At 35.6% G+C, this 18909-nt stretch overlaps 1 protein-coding gene across 3 annotated transcripts in view; it reads left to right on the top strand.

Moving 5' to 3' along the window:
• Window positions 1–18909, top strand: part of AEBP2 (AE binding protein 2) — a 67751-nt gene that overhangs the window by 48473 nt on the left and 369 nt on the right. For 2 of the 3 annotated variants that reach the window (XM_069489995.1, XM_069489997.1), the window contains exons 5-8: window positions 3637–3761; window positions 13055–13122; window positions 15674–15787; window positions 18427–18453. In XM_069489995.1, coding sequence (XP_069346096.1) covers window positions 3637–3761; window positions 13055–13122; window positions 15674–15787; window positions 18427–18453 — 334 coding nt within the window. The remainder of the gene's footprint in view (window positions 1–3636; window positions 3762–13054; window positions 13123–15673; window positions 15788–18426; window positions 18454–18909) is intronic. The other variant, XM_069489996.1, reaches the window with a different exon arrangement.

Below are 18909 nucleotides of genomic sequence, written 5' to 3' on the forward strand. Positions count from 1 at the left end.
GTAGTAGCTAAGAGAGTAGATGTGGCCTTCGAATACAAATTGTATAGAATTAGATTTGGGGGGCTACATTAATTCTGTTCTAAATTAAGAAAATTTAAAATATGGCAATGTTGGTGTTCCTAGAAATGTTTTAGAAAATTTGAACATGTTAAATAATAGTTAAGTAACTTATCTACTCCAAAGTAGTGTGTGTGACTAGCAAAAGAGTTTGAATGTAGTCTGTGTCTCAGTACCTACAGTCTGTTGTAACATGTATGTACAACTGTTATATTCTTAATTACCAAATTATAAGATGTATTGTTGATGTTTAGGATATAAAATAATTAGATGATAAGGCTTGTAAATGTTGGGGGCAGGAATCATCTTTGAAACCCCAGAGCCTAGCACAGTGCCTGTTTCTTCATTTCAGTTAGTTAATTAAATATATTCCAGGTGAAGAAATATGAATGAGAGTATAAATGAATGAAGCCACCATTGAATGGGAGTCCACTGTAAGGGTGAACTAGAAAGAAATAAAAGAAAGGATTACACCTTACCCTTTCTCTTGGGATTTGATTAAAGTGTAGAAGAGACTCCAGACACGAATTGAGAATATAAAAGTAGTCTCTAAAACAGTGAAAGCTTTCTGTAAATACAAAGCTGTAGTGGACAAATGAACAAAACCACAAGTGAAAAATGAACTTTCTAAACTTTCTTAAGTTTCTTTTTGTTAAAAGAAACATGTTTATTTTCCATCAAAGTTGGCTGTTGAATTTAGGTTATGGATCCATTTTCCTTTTAACCTCCCTTTATAAAAACAGAAATAAAATTCCAGTCATTTTACTTGACTGTTAATTCGAGTAACTTGCAGTTGCACACAGAAAATTGCTAAATATACATTCTGGTACTCAAAACCAAGGGTAACTTTCCCAGCCACTTCATCTAATCTCATTATTATCTTGGTCTCAGTGACACAGTAGTCATTTAAATTTTCTGACTTTCTCACGTTATGTACTTGGTACCACTTATACAATTTGCTACTTTATTGTAAAGAGAAGATAGATTCAGTTATATACTCAGTTCTTGCTTACAAACAGTGTACTCCAGTGCCTGCTTTTAAGTATATGTTGCTTTCAACAGTAGTGTTTTCCCTAATATTAGCTAGTAAGACAGGCAGTATAGGGAGAGTTGGGGGAGGGAGGAGGTAGGTGAAAAAACCTTTCTCTTACCTGTTTTTTTGGGGATAATGGGGATCATCATAGATTACTTTATGAACTTTAAAAGATCCAAGGCTTTTCACTGTGGGGAGCCACTGTTAAGAGAGTGCTGTGATTTGAATTGACATGGTTGCAGCTGTTGCAGTTTGTTCTTACTTTAAAAATATGCATATCTATAGCAGTGTACTAAAACAGTCACTTTGCTGGTACCTTCCTCATGTAATTCAAGAAGATCATTTTTACTTAACTAGGTAAAAAGTACCTTAGAAATAATAGAATTGCAGCATAAGTAATTTTCTGTTTGATATCATTAATAGAATTATTTTATATACTTGAAAGTAAAGTGGGAAGAATAGTACATTAAATACCTGTAATGCTTTTCACTTAGAAATTTACCAACATGACATATTTGCTTTATCTCACTACTTACATACTTTTTGGGATCATGAATCCTAAATACTTAAGAATTTGTCTCCTAAGAATAAAGGTATTTTTCTGTGTAACCACAACTCCATTGTTACACTTAAGGGGGGAAAACATACTATGTATGGTATTTGAATCACAGGAAAATAGAGTTTCTATTTTTGCGGTTTCCAAAGATTTTTGATTATATATCACATCAGTTTGAAAAAATACTTTGCGCACATTGTTAACATATGTATTTTATACATTGTATATGGGTAATATACTACTAAATGCACATTATAAAACAATTGCTGAGAAGGAATATTGAAAAAGGGAGAGATGAAAAAATAAATAGAAGTGATTTATTTTCTTCCCTTAATCTGATGGATCATGATGTACATCTGATTTGGAGACTATTATTCTAGTTTGTTATTTTTGATATTTAACAATGGAGATAACGTGGTTAAGGTCTGAATGCATACAGACACTGAAGTTTAAGGGTTCCTTTCATTATGGTGAATTTAAGTGAGAAGTGTTTAAATTTGAATGAGGAGTAGTTGAATGATTTAGAGAGATAAGATGTTTTTTTTAAGTGCTTATCCTTCTTAGGAAAAAGCATGTATTTAGAGAGCATGGAGAAAGTACACATTTTTTCCAGTAGCACAGATCTAATAGAAAGGGGATTTGTTTCTTAGCATTAGGTAAACATTTCCCCTTCCAAAAAATGTTAAATACTTTTTTCTGTCTGATTTCCCATTGTCATTGCATTTTTAGTTTTGTGGGTTCTTCTAGTTTTTCACTAGGTGTTGTTTTGCTTATTTCCTCTTGAGGAAAAATCCAGAGAAAAAAATCTCTCTAGGTATATAATACTGAATATGTCAGCTGGTGAAATTGTTCCCACACAAGACCTATGGTGGTTTTTTGTACATGTTCTGAGAACTCTGTGAATAGTCATAGTGTGGTAAATCAGCATACATGTAATTCAGAATATGCTGAAATCAAGCCATTTCTTTTTTTGTTAGTAAAATTGAATTTTTAATTACAGATCTTGAAAAGTTAGTGTGTCAGGAAGCTCTACAAATGTAAAATAATCAACTTATTGTCTTTATTTTGAGCAACTTTCTCATTGGGAATAAAAACAGCACCATTTATAATAATATTTAATGGGGTAAAAATGGTCTTAACCAAAGTAAATCTTCAGTGTATAACTTCATTGTGATCACTAAAATTGACTACTCTGTGAACCAGTTTATTATTTTAAAAAGTTATACAAGCTTATTAATATAAACAACTTTATGATTTACAAAGCATTTTTCATATACATTTGTTTTATTTAATCACAATCTATAGCTGTCATGATAGCTCCATTTTACAAATAAGGAAACAGTAATGTAGGTTAAGCATTTTGCCCACAGTCACAGCTGATAACTGGTGGAGTTGGGAGTTAGAATTTTGGTGGCTTGATTAGCATTCAAAAATGTTTGCAATTTTCTTAGTTCATTGTTAGAACAGTTCTTCATAATCAAGGAATTACTTGTCTAAACCTTAAAACAATACTACCACTTTGTCAAATATTAATATAGAATGTTTATGGAATTTATTTCACATGTTTGGCCATGGTGAGTTTGAGATTCCAGTGTGGTGCACAGATGATGATCATTAGATTGTTGAAAATGCAGACCTTGTGCTGAGGAGAGATGCTGGAGTAAAAGACAAAATTTTATGAAAAATAAAATAGCTGAAATGTAGAATCATAAGATCTGAGGTTAGAACCTCACACACCAAGGGGCAGAATTAACCCACATTCGCTCATTTGTTGGAATTCTGCTTTTGTACATCTTTATCTGTCTTCCCAGCTGGAGTCCGTGTTTTGAAAGCAAAGAATATCTTGCATTTAAACACTAGATAAGTACTTATTAATTACTTGTTTCAGTCTTTCTTATTACTTATTTTTGTGGAAAACGGACCATTTGGCTGTTTAGCAGACTGTTATATTTTTCTAAATATTCTTTACCTTTTTTGTGTTGACTTTTAGCACGACCACATGATTTCTTCGATGCACAAACACTGGATGCGATAAGACATCGAGCCATATGCTTTAACCTCTCAGCTCATATAGAAAGTTTAGGGAAGGGACACAGTGTTGTTTTTCATAGTACTGTAAGTATTCTTTTTTTTTTTTTTTAATTATATGTAGAGATTTGCAAAAAAGTGTATTTTGAATTTCACAGTCATTTCTAAATTGATCAAAATCTTAAGAAAATATATTTTAATAAAAGTCACAAAACCTTTTGCTTTATTAGTATTAAAAAATTATTTGTATTATTGGTTATAAAGCAGATATTTCCCATAATTTTACATGTTTATGATTAAGCTGAATATTTTAGCCGTTAGTTTGAGCTATTTAGGAATATTGGGGTGGCACATCATACAGTGCTACTAGACATTACTGGGCTCTGACCTTAAGTAAACTAGGTATCTTTTCTGACCTTTGGTTTCCTCATTTGTAAAATTAGAACATTAGATTCTTTGTAGCTCTAACAGATTCATTCACATCCCTATATATTACATGTACCTCTCCCACCAACTCCAATGCACACATCCAAAGTTTACATTAAACAGAAAATAAGATAACATCGGTCATCAAATTAAATCTTCATGAGGTAGATTTTTAATCTGCTTTGTTACACTGATAAATCTGAAGTGCCTAGAATTGTGCCTAGCATATGGTAGGCACTCAGTATATTTGTTGAATGTGTTGTCAACATAGAAGAAAAGTACTAATGTTTCAAAAGCAATAGTTTTTTTTTTTTTTTTTGGTTAACAAAGAGTTATAATAGAGAGTTTTTTCTTGCATGCCCCTTGCCATTTTGTTATCCAGTCATTTTTAAATTGGTTTAGTTTGGTATAGGTAAGTTAATAAAGGTAAATTGTAGACTAGACTCTTGGTGATTTGAATCCCTGGAAAAGTGAGTGCTTAATTTTGGCTATCGAAATATAAAATATATTAAAGCTGGACATGTGGCTGATGCCTGTAATCCCACGTACTCAGGAGGCTGAGGTGGGAGGATCACTTTAGTACAGGAGTTCCAGACCAGCCTGGGCAATGTAACGAGATCCTTGTCTTTTAAAATAAAATATACTGAATTTGGGTTACTTTTATTTTTTTATATTTCAGTTAAAATGCATGACAATTTAAATGTAAAAGGTCATTGTTGTATCTTTTGGTTTGAATCTCTATATTTCCCATCTCCTATAATAATGAGGTTTTCTTGCATTTTCATTTTTTCTATGTATAGTGATCCCTCTTTTTCTGCAGGTTCTGCATCCATGGATTCATCTAACCATGGATCAAAAGTAATTGGGAGGCCGGGCGCGGTGGCTCACGCCTGTAATCCTAGCACTCTGGGAGGCTGAGGCGGGTGGATCGCTCAAGGTCAGGAGTTCGAGACCAGCCTGAGCAAGAGCGAGACCCCGTCTCTACTAAAAATAGAAAGAAATTATATGGACAACTAAAAATATATATATAGAAAAATTAGCCGGGCATAGTGGCGCATGCCTGTAGTCCCAGCTACTCGGGAGGCTGAGGCAGGAGGATCGCTTGAGCCCAGGAGTTTGAGGTTGCTGTGAACTAGACTGACGCCACGGCACTCACTCTAGCCTGGGCAACAAAGTGAGACTCTGTCTCAAAAAAAAAAAAAAAAAGTAATTGGGGATGGGGTGTGTGGATGGACACAATAGAAAACAACAATAAAAATAATACAAATTAGAAAAATACAGTATAACACCTGTTTACGTAGCATTTACGTTGTATCAGGTCTTTTTTGGGAGAGGGTGGGAGACACTGTCTCCCTCTGTTGCCCAGGCTGAGGTGCAGTGGTGTGATCATAGCTCACTGCAACTTCAGACTCCTGGGCTCAGGTGATCCTCTTGCCTCAGCATCCCAAGTAGCTGGGACTACAGGCGCACACCACCATGCCCAGCTAATCTTTTAATTATTGGTAGAGACAAGAGAGTTGGGATTGGGCGGAATCCCACTTTGTTGTCCAGGCTGGTCTCAAACTCCTGACCTCAAGCAATCATCCTGCCTCGGCCTCCCAAAGTGCTGGGATTATAGGCATGAGCCATTGCTCCCAGCCTGTCATAGGTCTTATCTAGGGATGATTGAAAGTATATGAGAGGATGTGTGTAAGTTAGTTATATGCAGATAACTATGTCATTTTAGATAGGGGACTTGAGTATCCTTGGATTTTTGGTATCCATGGGTTGGGGAGGGAAAGGGGTATTCCTGGAACCAGCCCTGCATGGATACTGAGGGATGACTGTATATTTATTTCCCAATTATATAGCTTCTCTGTTACTTCTGCCTACTTACTTTAATGTACATACTTACCTCCATTGTTCTCCCTCTTCTTTTTGGTTTCTCATCTATCTTGCTCACTTTATTTAGCTCCAAATATGCCACCAATTCTTTTGCCTTTTTTTAAAGCATCGAAAGCAGCTGCCCACACTGCTATTTTAACAATCTGTTGTGCAGGGGTTCCCAAATAATATGTTTTCATTTTAAAGATAAGGAAATTTTCTAATCATGTGTTTTTGTGGATAATCACTATATGAATTGTAAAGTATTGTAGCTACTTATCAAAGAAGGTTGAAAGACAATCTTGTATTTCATTTTTATGTAGTACAGCCTCAGCCTAGGTTAGACTGGACTCTAGGAAATGTAATTTTGTAAGATCCATTCAGATTTAATGAGCCAAGAAAATAACCAATAGTGGATTGTATTTACGGAATAAATTTAAATGGAGGCATGCTTGACATAATGTAAGGCAAGTTATTAAACGTGTCCTATAAATGAATTTGTGAGTGCTTTTCGTCACCACACAACCAGTACTGCCCCCTAACTCAAAGTTTTCAGATGACGAAACTAGGAACTGGAAAGATTGTATTCCCTTTTCCAGTGTGACATAGTATAGTTGAGAATTACTACACAGGGCTTATGGTCTATCCCCAGCCCATTCACGGGTTCCATGGTGAGAACTCTTGTGGTATGTGTGGTATTATTAATAAAAGGAAGGTAGAAAATAGAACAATAGTTAGGTATCAATAAACTCCAGGCAAGTTTTTAAGTAATTAGGGCAGAGTTGTAGATGTTGGAAATTAGCTATGGATATTAGGGAGAGTGTGAAGAATTGAATCAAAGGCAAGAAGGTACAGGATTTTTATACAAAGGAAAGGGAACCTTTTCTGAGACTGGAAGACATGGAGAAGTGGTATGAGTTTGAGGCAAGGTGAATCATGGTTATTCTCTCTCTCTCCCTTTTTCTCTTTTTAAGAGATAGGGTCTTGCTCTGTCACTCAGGCTGGAGTGCAGTGGTGTTATCATAGCTCACTGCAGCCTTGAACTCGTGGGCTCAAGCCATCCTCCCGCCTCAGCCTCCTGAGCAGCTGGGACTGCAGGCACACGGCACCACACCTGGCTAATTTTTCTTATTTTTTTTTGTAGAGATGGGGGTCTCACTATGTTGCCCAGGCTGGTCTTGAACTCCTGATCTCAACGATTCTCCCTCCTCAGCCTCCTGAATAGCTGGGATTACAGGTGTGAGCCACCATGCCCAGCATACTTATTCTCTTTTAAAGAACATGGGAGATACAGTTGTCTAAATAAAGATGAAATAGTTGGAAAGGAAAAAGTTACTGGATTTGGAAACCAGAAAGATTTTAAATGACTACTCTGGGAATTTTGTTGGGATTCAGCAAGATTAGGGGCTTGCTCAGCAGTGATCATTGAAGTCCTCCTTTGAAGTTTGAGAACATAGGTTTATGATGTATAGGTCTGTAATCATTTTTATTTTTAAAGAAGTCAGTAAGATGTGGTCATCACTCCCAGAGTATGGCATTAGGGCTAATTTGTTCATTCACTCAAATATTGAGCACCTACTGTGAGCCAGGTACTAATGATACAGCAGTGAACAAAACAGATTAAAGCAAAACAGAACAAAATGCCTATATTATAGTGGAAGAGACATGATAAGATAGATCAGTAAAATCGTAACAACTTAAAAGGAAGTGAGGGCATGAGCCCTTCGATTATTAGGGGAATAAGCATTTTAGCCAAAGGGAAAATCAAGTATAACAACCTGAGGTGGGATTATGTCACATATGTTTGAAAAACAGTGAGCAGGCCAGTATAGCTGGAGGGAAGGAGGAAGGAAGGCAGAGTAGGAGATAAGTCAGAGAGGTAACTGGGAGAACCTTTTTTGAACTAAAACCTTGGCTTTTATTCTGTGTGAGATGGGAAGCCATTGAGGGGGTTTTAGTAGGCATGGTATGTTTTAGCTTTTTTAGATAGTAATTATTATTGAGGTATAATTTATGTAATAAACTGCACCCATTTAAAGTATACAATTCTGAGTTTTGACAGTTGTACTCACCTGTGAAAGCACTCCCACAGTTAAGGTACAGAACATTCCCAGCACTCTCAGAAGTTTCCTGGTGTAGCTTTGTAGTACATCCACTCCCTGCCCTAGAGAACCTGCTCTTGTTTTTTGTGTAGGTTTTAATGCGTTTGTTCCCTTTGGTTTCTGTGTAGAAAACAGGTTGTAGGAAGTCAAGGGTGGGGGAAAAGGGAATTCATCTTGTCATTCACAGGTGAGAAAGTGGCTTGGACTAGGATGGCTCCAGTGGAGATGATAAGGTTTAGATTCTGGTTATCTTTTGAAGTTTGTACTGGGAAGATCATGGGTAAATCAAATGTCAGGTATGAGAATAAGAGGAAAGGATGACTCCAAGGCTTTTTGGCCTGGGCAGTGGACAAAATGATGGAGTTGCCATTAATGGAGACTGTCAGGCAAGTAGGTTGAGGGAGAGGATTATATCAAGAGCTCTGATTTGGACACGTGTTAGGGCCTATAGGGCATTCAGTGGCTCTGTCACTTAGGCTGGTAGATGTAAAAGTTGAGAGTTCAGAGGGGAGGTGTGACTAGAGAGCCCAGTATGGGAGTTTTTAGCATATCAGTGGTATTTGTAGATATCAGACTGGATGAGATCACCTTGGAACTTTAAGTGTAAATAGAAAAGAGAAGTCTAAGGACTGAGGTTTGGGGCTCACCAAACAAACATTTAATAATTTAAAGGCCAATACATCTGATGAAATGGTGGTCTAGTAGTGAGCAAGTATAGCTGCATATAAGGGAATAGTAGCGATGATAAACTTGTGATTAAAAAATGAAGCACTGGCTAGCATATATACTTCTTGTTAGAGCAGCTCCTTTTGATGAAATCCTTAGGCTCACCATGGTTCCCCCTGAAAAAAAGGCGGGGAGGAATGAAGGAGCTAAAAGTATAGTGGTGATAATATTAGGAGTCTAGAAAGAAAATAAAAAATATACCCTCAATAATCTATGAAGGCGAAAAATTTTCTAGCTATAGAAAACATCTGAGAGGACTTAACATGATACTTAGGTATATTTTAAATTAAAAAACTGAGGAATGAGTGATGTGGACTGTTAGGTCACAGTGAGAGGACACAGGTACCTTGACTGAGGAAAAGTCACAAAGATGGGATGTAAGAATGCTTTTTCCTGGGGGAGGAAAGTGAAAGGAAGAGACATGCATAATCAGATAAGTTGTTTGGACACAACAGAAAGGAAAGGAGCTAGGTGAGCAAATTCTCCAAAGTTCTGTAACTGTGAAGGTTTTGAAGGAGGCAATACGTGTTAAACAGAATCACTTCTGTTAGTAGTCAGAAATGGTCAATACTAACTGCAAATTTACGTTACCTTGTTATCAAATTAACTTTTATAGGAAATAACCATACTGCTAATGAAACGATTGGTTTAAAAAAAATGTGAGGTACTGTACTATACAGTTTGTCTGATTTGTTTTATTTAGTTAATTGCAACATTTTCTTTCGAGCCTTTTCCAGAAGAGGTCAGCAGAATCCTGGTTATATCAGTTGGCTTGCTGTGCTTTGTTGACTTGCATTGTTTTTATATCTTATTTCGTGGAAGAGCATAATATTTCATTTTAGCATCTCCAGATTTGTCCTTAGGCTTTTCAGTTAATTTTGTTGCCAAGTCTAGAATTAGAGTATTTATTTAACTACAGGTTTTTGGCTAGGCAAGGTGGCTCACGCCTGTAATCCTAGCACTCTGGGAGGCTGAAGTGGGAGGATTGCTTGAGGCCAGGAGTTCAAGACCAGCCTGAGCAAGAGCAAGACCCTGTCTCTACTTAAAAAAAAAAAACAAAAAGAAAAAATTAGCCAGGCCATGGCACTGTGGCCCAGATGATAGAACAAGACTCTGTATCAAAAAACAAAAACAAAACGTACAGGTTTTTATATAATGGAGAGATAGAAAGTATTACTTTGTTTAAAGCTCTGCTTTTGCTCAGTTCTAATATATTTTCAGGATGACATTATTATATTTTGTGTGAGTGCTTGGAACTTGGTAAAAAAACTCCAGATTGAGATTATTAAAACACTAAAGTGCTAATTTTGTTAATATGGAAATTATTAGAGTTACAAAATACCATTTTAAGAGTTATAAAATGCCATTTTGATCTGTTTTTATTTAAGCAGTACCTTAATTTTCAGAATCTGGTAATGAATGGCAAATATGTTGCTTTTCTTACACTTCTCTAGGTCTTTTTATTTGGATTGATGTACCATTTAACTTTGATAGATTCCTTAAGATTGAACCTAAAGACTGATTGGCCTTTCATTTAAAATAAAACCAGCCAACCAAAAACAGCAAAAAGCCCCAGCAAACAACAAATGCCTTAGTTGTAAAATAGATACTTTTTTCTTTCTAGCAGTATTTTTTTCTTTACTGTTTGTTTAAAAATATTGAAACTAGTGTAAGTTTTGAAAGTCATTTATTGCATTGTTAGAATTAATTTTATCATCTTGTGGCAAATGAGGGGAAATTGCAAACAGGTTCAGTGTAAACTACTATAAAGTACTTTGTAGGTTTTTTTCATTTTAAATAAAATTACTATTAGAGTAAGCAAAAAAAAAATTTTTTTTTTTAAATATTTTAACTAGTGTGGATGCTAGGTTGGCAATCTAGCTAAACTACAGGCTTAGCAGATAGTAACAAATGGCATTTTCAGTGCTTTAATTAATCATAACATGGCTTTATTGTTTGGTTATATAAAGCTTCTTTTCTCTCTTCCTTTTGTGAAAATATGATTAAAAGTGAAATTGAGAAAAGATTGTTTAAAAAATGATGTGATTAAAGACTTAAAGGTATTAAGACAAGTAGAAGAAAAAGTTGTACACTGTGACTTGTTGCCAAACAAAACCACCTTTTTGTTTGTGGGGTAATATTACACATAAGTTTTTTTCTTTTACTTTTTTGAGGTTTGATTTTTTTTTTTTTTGAGACAGAGTCTCACTCTGTTGCCCAGGCTAGAGTGCCATGGCATCATCTTCGCTCACAGCAATCTCAAACTCCCAGGCTCAAGTGATCCTACTGCTTCAGCCTCCCAACTAGCTGGGACTACAGGCATGCGCCACCATGCCCGGCTGATTTTTTCTGTATATATTTTTAGTTGTCCATATAATTTCTTTCTATTTTTAGTAGAGACGGGGTCTCTCGCTCTTGCTCAGGCTGGTCTCGAACTCCTGAGCTCAAATGATCTGCCCGCCTCGGCCTCCCAGAATGCTAGGATTACAGGCGTGAGCCACCTCGCCCAGCCCTTGAGGTTTGATTTACATGGAGTAGTACAAATTTTAATTGTTCAGGTAGATGAGTTTTTTATGTAACTATACACCCAATCACATACAAATTTTTGTTTTCAACAATCATAGTCATATTGTTTAACTTTGTGTCTTTTGATATTAACAGCATTTTTACTTGATTATAGCATTTGTAAACCTTAATTTTAAATGACTATCTAATATTTCCTTATACTTATGTTTACATTCCCCATTTATTGGAAATATTATGGATCAGTACCTGTGGTAGACACTGGATGGACAATATAGTCCACATTCTGGAAGGGAAGATAGGCACGTAAAGCAATCACAATATGGTGTATAATACATGTTGAGTAATCACTCAGCATTTTCGAGACACGTCCTATAAATACTAGAGACCCTTAATCCATTATTGGAGTTAAGGGCAAGGAAGGGGGGGTGGTAATGCATCCTAAAAAGGATATTTGTGATTATGTGTGAGTATAGGTAGACACTGCACATTCCAGGCGGGGAAGTGCTGGGGAGATGATAGTGAAATTTTAATATAAATTTTATTTTACTTAACCAAGACCTGCAGTTTATGTTAATTGCCCAAGTTAAAGTGAGTAATCAAAAAATGAAGCATATATACCTTAATGACATTTTATCTGAATAGGTAAATGAACGTTCAGTAATTTATTTTATATAGGACCAAAGTCATACTTTGGACTATAGATGAATCAATTGGGGTTCCCAGTTACATTTCTGAATAAACCATACTTGTAATCTATACATAATGAAATGGTTTGCAGTTCTTATTTATTTAAAGTGAAGCCAGAACTTGTAGACAATTGAAAAGCCATTAGAAATAGCCCAATGTATGGATCTTTGAGATATTTTATGATTTTTACTCTTAATCTTTTACTGTAATTCTACAGCACATCCTTTTTTAAGGAACTGACCTTTAGGAAGCCCTCCAAAAGCTGTCAACACAGTCTTCCTAGAAACAAAGCTTTAGTTTTACTAGGGTATTTGTTTGCTTCACTGCTGTGTGCCCAGCACCCAGAACAGTGATCTGTGTTAGGTGTTTCTTCTGTAAAACATGAGTGCCGCTGGTGCACAGAAAACCTGGAGAGTTGGTGGTTCTGGTAAGTTAGAGGTCAGATGAGAAAATTTCTTCTATCTGTCTCATAGTATGGGAAACCATCTTCAGTATGAGGCTGAAGGAATTCCAGGCTAAAAAACATGAAAAAAATGAGGCCACAGAGGCCACATCCTGAATAGTATTGTGCACTGTACTAAGAGTGACCTTTTCCTAAGTGCTCAGGGAACCTCGGAAGAGTTTGTGAAGGAAGTGATACTATACTAAATTTGTGCTTTGCAAAAAACAGTCTGGAGAGTGGAGAATGGCTTTGGGGACTTGCGGAAGTCCAGAAGATTGGAGACCTGAACTAGTGTTACAGCAGCTTGGATAGAGATAATAGTAGGTCTTAAGGAGTACAGTTCATTTTACACTAAACACTGCTATAGGTGGTAATCTACAGAAGTCCAAAAGATAAGATTCTTCCTGTGTCATGGAGCTTTCAGTTTCGTGGGAAAGACAAAGGATTGAGTGCTACAAAGCAGGGGAGAGCAGGATGTTATGATGGTAATATCTCTTCCAGGGTATGAACACCTAAGTTCTTGAGTAGAGGCAAAAGTGCTTTTTAACAATAAATGAAAATGATGATTTACAAATTGTTTTTATGATTTCTTTTCATATCATTACCAGGTAATAGCTAAGAGAAAAGAGGATTCTGGAAAGATAAAACTTTTGCTTCATTGGATGCCTGAAGACATGTAAGTATTTGAAATACTATGTGTAACTAGTAGACTTATGTTTTATTTTTATTAGAATCTTATACACAAAAATTAAGTTATTAAATTCAAATAAAGACTTAGAGAAATTAAATCGTACAGCATGTTGATGTTATCAGGATTAAAGTGATACTCTGAAAGCTCTTAGAGTAGCTGGCTCAAGTTATAACGTTCAAAATTTCACCTTTTTAATTTTTTTTTTTTTTTTTTTGGAGACAAGAGTCTCACTCTGTTTCCCGGGCTAGAGTGAGTGCCGTGGCGTCAGCCTAGCTCACAGCAACCTCAAACTCCTGGGCTCAAGCAATCCTGCTGCCTCAGCCTCCCGAGTAGCTGGGACTACAGGCATGCACCACCATGCCTGGCTAATTTTTTCTATATATTTTTAGTTGTCTGGTTAATTTCTATTTTTAGTGAAGATGGGGTCTCGCTCTTGCTCAGGCTGGTCTCGAACTCCTGACCTCGAGCGATCCTCCCACCTCAGCCTCCCAGAGTGTTAGGATTACAGGCATGAGCCACTGCGCCTGGCCTTAATTGTTTTTAATAAAAGTAATTGCAACAGTTTTAATCATTTTAAGGATATGATTATTTTTAGGATTTTTAAGGACCTTCAGATAGTATGCCAGCAGCCTTAGCTGTGCCTTTGAATAATTTATTTTAAAAATTTGTAAATGTTTTCCAGCACACAGTGAAAGATATTTAATAGAAAAAGCAATTGACCGGCCTAAGCAAGCCTGTCTCTACTAAAAATAGAAAAAATTAGCTGGCCGTAGTGGTTAACTCCTGTAGTCCCAGCTACTCAGGAGGCTGAGGCAGGAGGATCACTTGGGCCCAGGAGTTTGAGGTTGCTGTGAGCTAGGCTGACGCCACGGCACTCACTCTAGCTCGGGAAACAGAGTGAGACTCTGTCAAAAAAAAAAAAAAAAAAAAAAAAAAAGGAGTTCTTAAATGGATTTGGGAATTTACAATGCACATTAGCATAATTAATCTGCTTAATTTTTAAAAATCCTATGGTTATCAAACTTCCATTAGTTTGAAACATCTTCCACAGAGCCCCCCTTGGCTTTACCCCACTCCCCAGCCTAGACTGGGTTTATGGAAATGCTACTCTTTATTTAACTAACTCCTTTTTGATGAACATTAAGCTTAATTGTTTTTGTCTACTAAGTGATATGAAAATCTCTATTGATATGCAAACTGTAATATGTTAAGGTTTTTTATAGGAATGGCTTCCTTAAAAGTTTGTATCAATTTATGGTCTCATCTGCTATGTTAGAGGACTTAATTCTCTGGCTTATCATCAACATTGCCTCTTAAATATCCCACTTACATTTTACATTTATTAAACATAGGATAATTTTAAAAATGTTCTTTGGTGATTGATGGTTCAGGTCTTTTTTCCTTAATGAGAGTTCATTTGTTTCATAATGGTTTGGTTTTGTTGTTGTTGGTTTTTTTTTTTGAGACAGTCTCACTCTGTTGCCCTGAGTAGAGCGCTGTGGCTTTAGCCTAGCTCACAGCAACCTCAAACTCCTGGGCTTAAGCTATCCTACTGCCTCAGCCTCCCAAGTAGCTGGGACTACAAGCACGTGCCTCCATCCCTGGCAGATTTTTCTGTTTTTTAGTAGAGATGGGGTCTCGCTTTTTCTCAGGCTGGTCTTGAACTCCTGAGCTCGCTCAAAGGATCCTCTGGCCTCTGCCTCCCAGAGTGCTAGGATTACAGGTGTGAGCTCCACATCTGGCCTCATAGTTTTTAAAAGCTGTTTTTATACTAAGGTTATAAACACAGTTCCGTTAAAAATAACCTATGAAATTCAAGTGTCTGTGTATTCCTAGTGTTTTGGAAATTGATTAGTCCAAATATAAAAATGCTTTTATTTGAATTTCCTTATTGAATTAAATGTCTTTCTTTTTTTTTTTTTTTTTGAGACAGAGTCTCTGCTCTTTTGCCCTGGCTAGAGTGCCCTGGTGTCAGCCTCGCTCACAGCAACCTCAAACTCCTGGGCTTAAGCAATCCTCCTGCCTCAGCCTCCTGAGTAGCTGGGACTATAGGAATGTGCCACCATGCCCAGCTAATTTTTTCTATATATTTTTAGTTGTCCAGATAATTTCTTTCTGTTTTTCAGTAGAGACGGGGCCTCACTCCTGCTCAGGCTGGTGAATTCAATTTCTTTGAACTTAGAATTTCAGTCATGTGCATTTTTTTAAAGACTGGAGTTTAATCTTAGAGTCTTTACTTCTTTCTTAGTAAACTTCTTTAAGTATGAATTGCACTCAGGGACTTAAAAACCAGGCAATGGGCTTTGCCATCAAAATATTCCTTATTAATTCCTAAATTCATGCTGAAATTTAACATTGCCATTTCTTATTTGGGACTCCATGCCCCACTACTGAGGCTGATAGCTGAGCTTCCTTGGCTTCAGAGAAACTTTTTAATTTGGGTGCCCCGATCAAACTGTCAGAAAAGGCTGGGGAACATGAAGGGTAAATCTAAAATTAATGTTATTTTATTGTTGACTTGTTTTTTAATTAATAGTCTGCCTGATGTGTGGGTGAATGAAAGTGAACGACATCAATTAAAAACTAAAGTAGTTCATTTATCAAAGCTACCCAAAGATACTGCCTTGCTTTTGGACCCAAACATATACAGGTAATTTAATTCTTGACTCTATGTTTTACTTTTTAATTATAATCTTGTTTTTCTAAGTTTTGGATGAGTTAGGACTTATTTTTAAGTGCTGAATTTCAACACCAAGCATATCTTATACTTTCTGGAGTTTTTTTGTATGTGGAAATTACATCACAAAGAGTTAAATATGGTAGAATCCAGAACGATCTCACTAAAGTTCATATGCCTGTTTAATTCCAGGCTCAACTTAAGTAGCTTAGATTATAATACACATAGTAATTTGAAAATAAATGCCTTTTGTTTTAAGTATGTAATTCTTTTTATAATAGTAGGTTTTTGTGGACCTGGGAATATATCACATGAGTCCTAAATACCATAACTATTTGAATTTTTTTAGCTTATACTCCCCCCAAACCAGCTTTTCAAAAGAGCAATTTAAATACTACTGTTAGATTTAAAAGAGGTAGCTCAGAGTATCACATTTCTAATAATTTTCTGATCTGACCTTTGTTTTAGTGTACTGTGCTTATGAAGGTATGGGGGGTAGGGGGAGAAGACACCAACATGTCTATGTGCTGAGTCACTTTGCTGGGTACTTTACATGTACTTCATCTTCACAGCAGCTCTGGGAAGTAGCTGTTACTATCGGTGTTTTATAGATTGGACAACTGGGGCAAGAGGTTAAGTGGTTTAATATGCCCAAGGTTACACAGATAGTAAGTATGTGGCTGAACTCCATACTGCCATCTCCAAATAACATCTGCTAGGGTGATTAAGAAAGTGGTGAAAATGCTCAAAACTAGTTTTTAAAAGGCACTCTTAATGAAAGGACTTTATATGATTTTAAATAAAATTTTAATTTAGTAGTATGTATTTTGCATAAGGGTAGGTTGACAGGAATAAAATGACATAGTTGATAATCACAAATATAAATTTTGGCTCTCATAAAGATAATCTAATTTATAGTAATTAAACACTTTGTAGGTTCTGTTTATTCCATGACTCAACTTTTTGGAATGTTACTCAATATAGCAAGATTTCTTTAATTTATGACAGTATTCTGTAAATGATATTTTCACATAATGGGCTTAGCCACGTGGAAACATTGAGACTCTTGAGTTTTCTCTATTCCAGAAAAAAAAAAAAATAATTTAAAACATCTTTTGATGAAGGTGCTGCTAAGTACAATAAAATTTGTTCTTTGTGGAATGAGCTAGATTATCAAGGATTAGAGCATCGAGGGAAATTCACGACCAAAAAAAGATGGGACAGTCACAAGTAACTTCTCTGTAAAGAAAAACAATTGAGTATTCTTTATTTACTGGTACCTAATTTGAGGTTTATTTCTGTTGACTCTTTGGAGAGGGGTAATTAAAATTAGCATCTTAAAAACATGATGTTTTGAGAGAGCCATTCTGCCTTTAAAAAACCGGGTATTAAGCATTTTAGAAGAGTCGACAAAGGGGCATGAATCTTAAATTAAGACTAATCTGTGTTTATGCCGTGCATCCTACTTCCTTCTTTCAAAGGGTTTTCCTTTCTCACCAAAACAGCTTATTTTTCCTGCCCTTGTGATACATAGAAAGCAATTTAGATTTTTTTTTAGTGAAAGTGATCTAAAAAAAAAAAAAAAATTCAAGCTTAGAACTGATGTCCCAAAGTACATAAGAGCAGTTGCATATTCTCAGTGTGATTCTATTCTTACTGATTTCATTCTTGGGAAATGAGGATGTTCTTAAGACATATTAGGTGCTTCTGTGGATTTACTTTTTCTTAACTTTACCCCCCAAAAATCTTAATTTAATTTTGATTCTAAACTTTCATGCTTCTATTCTGGAAATCAGATTTGAGTCTACTATAAAGTAGTATAGAGTCATAGAAGCCCCTGCATTTGCCCTGGTGTAGCATCTTTGCTTAAATTTCTGGATTTTGATTAAAAAATCTTGTGAAATTAAGGGGAAAAACAGTTATTCTTACTTAATTTTTAGGAGAAATAATTTCCTGCTTGTGGACATGTCAAAATAAAAACGTGGCAAATTTTCCAAAAATGTATTTAACTTCAAAATGAGACTAAAAAGAGCATATACTTGGCCCTCTGTAGCAATGGGTTCTGTATCTGTGAATTAAACCGACTATGGATTAAAAATACTAGGAAAAAAATACAACAATAAAAAACAATATAAATAAAACTTGTTATACTAACAACTATTTATATAGCATTTACATTGTATTAAGTATTATAAGTAATCTAGAGTTGATTTAAAGTATACAGGAGGATATGGGTAGGTTACTATACCATTTTATTATAACGGACTTGAGCATCGACACCCCTCCCCGTCCTCCATGGATACTGAGGGACAACTATTTCTATTTGGTGTTTAAACATCAGTTTTAAAGTACTGGTTGGTTAAATCCAACCAGTAAGTGTTAGACTTAATTTTTAAGAAACACTTAAGGCTACATAAAAAATTTATTAAACAGCTATATTATGTAATTAAGTTTATATCCATTATGTATAAATGTTTTAGGAATAAATTTTAATGGTGGCCTGTGATCATCACATTGCCTATATCTTATAAATATCTTTAATGTCTCTTCTGAATTACTCAGTATGTTTGTTTCAGTTGAATAAAAGAAAATTCCTTTTTCTCTTTTTCTAGAACAATGCCGCAGAAGAGGTTGAAGAGGTAAAAAATAAATAAATACATAAAAAGCAAACAAGCGGGGACACCTGCAGTCTTAGTCACTGACAATGGGTTTAGGAAAAGTTGCACATTAGAGTCAACCCCTTTCCTTTTTTTTTTTTTTTTTTTAATCCAGTATTTAGAGTAATATTTATGCTTAGTGTAAACATTCTGTGAATGAAGTAGGCTCTTCTGTGGAATATATTAATATATTACTGTATATCCACATTTTCATGGAATGGTACTGTGGGAGACTGAGCAAACACTCTTCTGGCAACTTAGTGGAACAGCTTCTTAAAGGCTTTGCATGCTTGCTGCTTTAAGCTGCTTTTTTTTCCTTCCCTTTAGTGATTACAGTAGTTTACATTGGAAAGAAAACAATTACAACATGTGCCCTTACAAATACCAAAAGCACTGTAAGGATATTTGTCTTGACAGTGTCTATTGATTTGAAGTCAT

The sequence above is a fragment of the Eulemur rufifrons genome, chromosome 16 (genome assembly GCF_041146395.1).
Source record: "Eulemur rufifrons isolate Redbay chromosome 16, OSU_ERuf_1, whole genome shotgun sequence".
In the NCBI taxonomy this organism is placed as follows: Eukaryota; Metazoa; Chordata; class Mammalia; order Primates; family Lemuridae; genus Eulemur; species Eulemur rufifrons.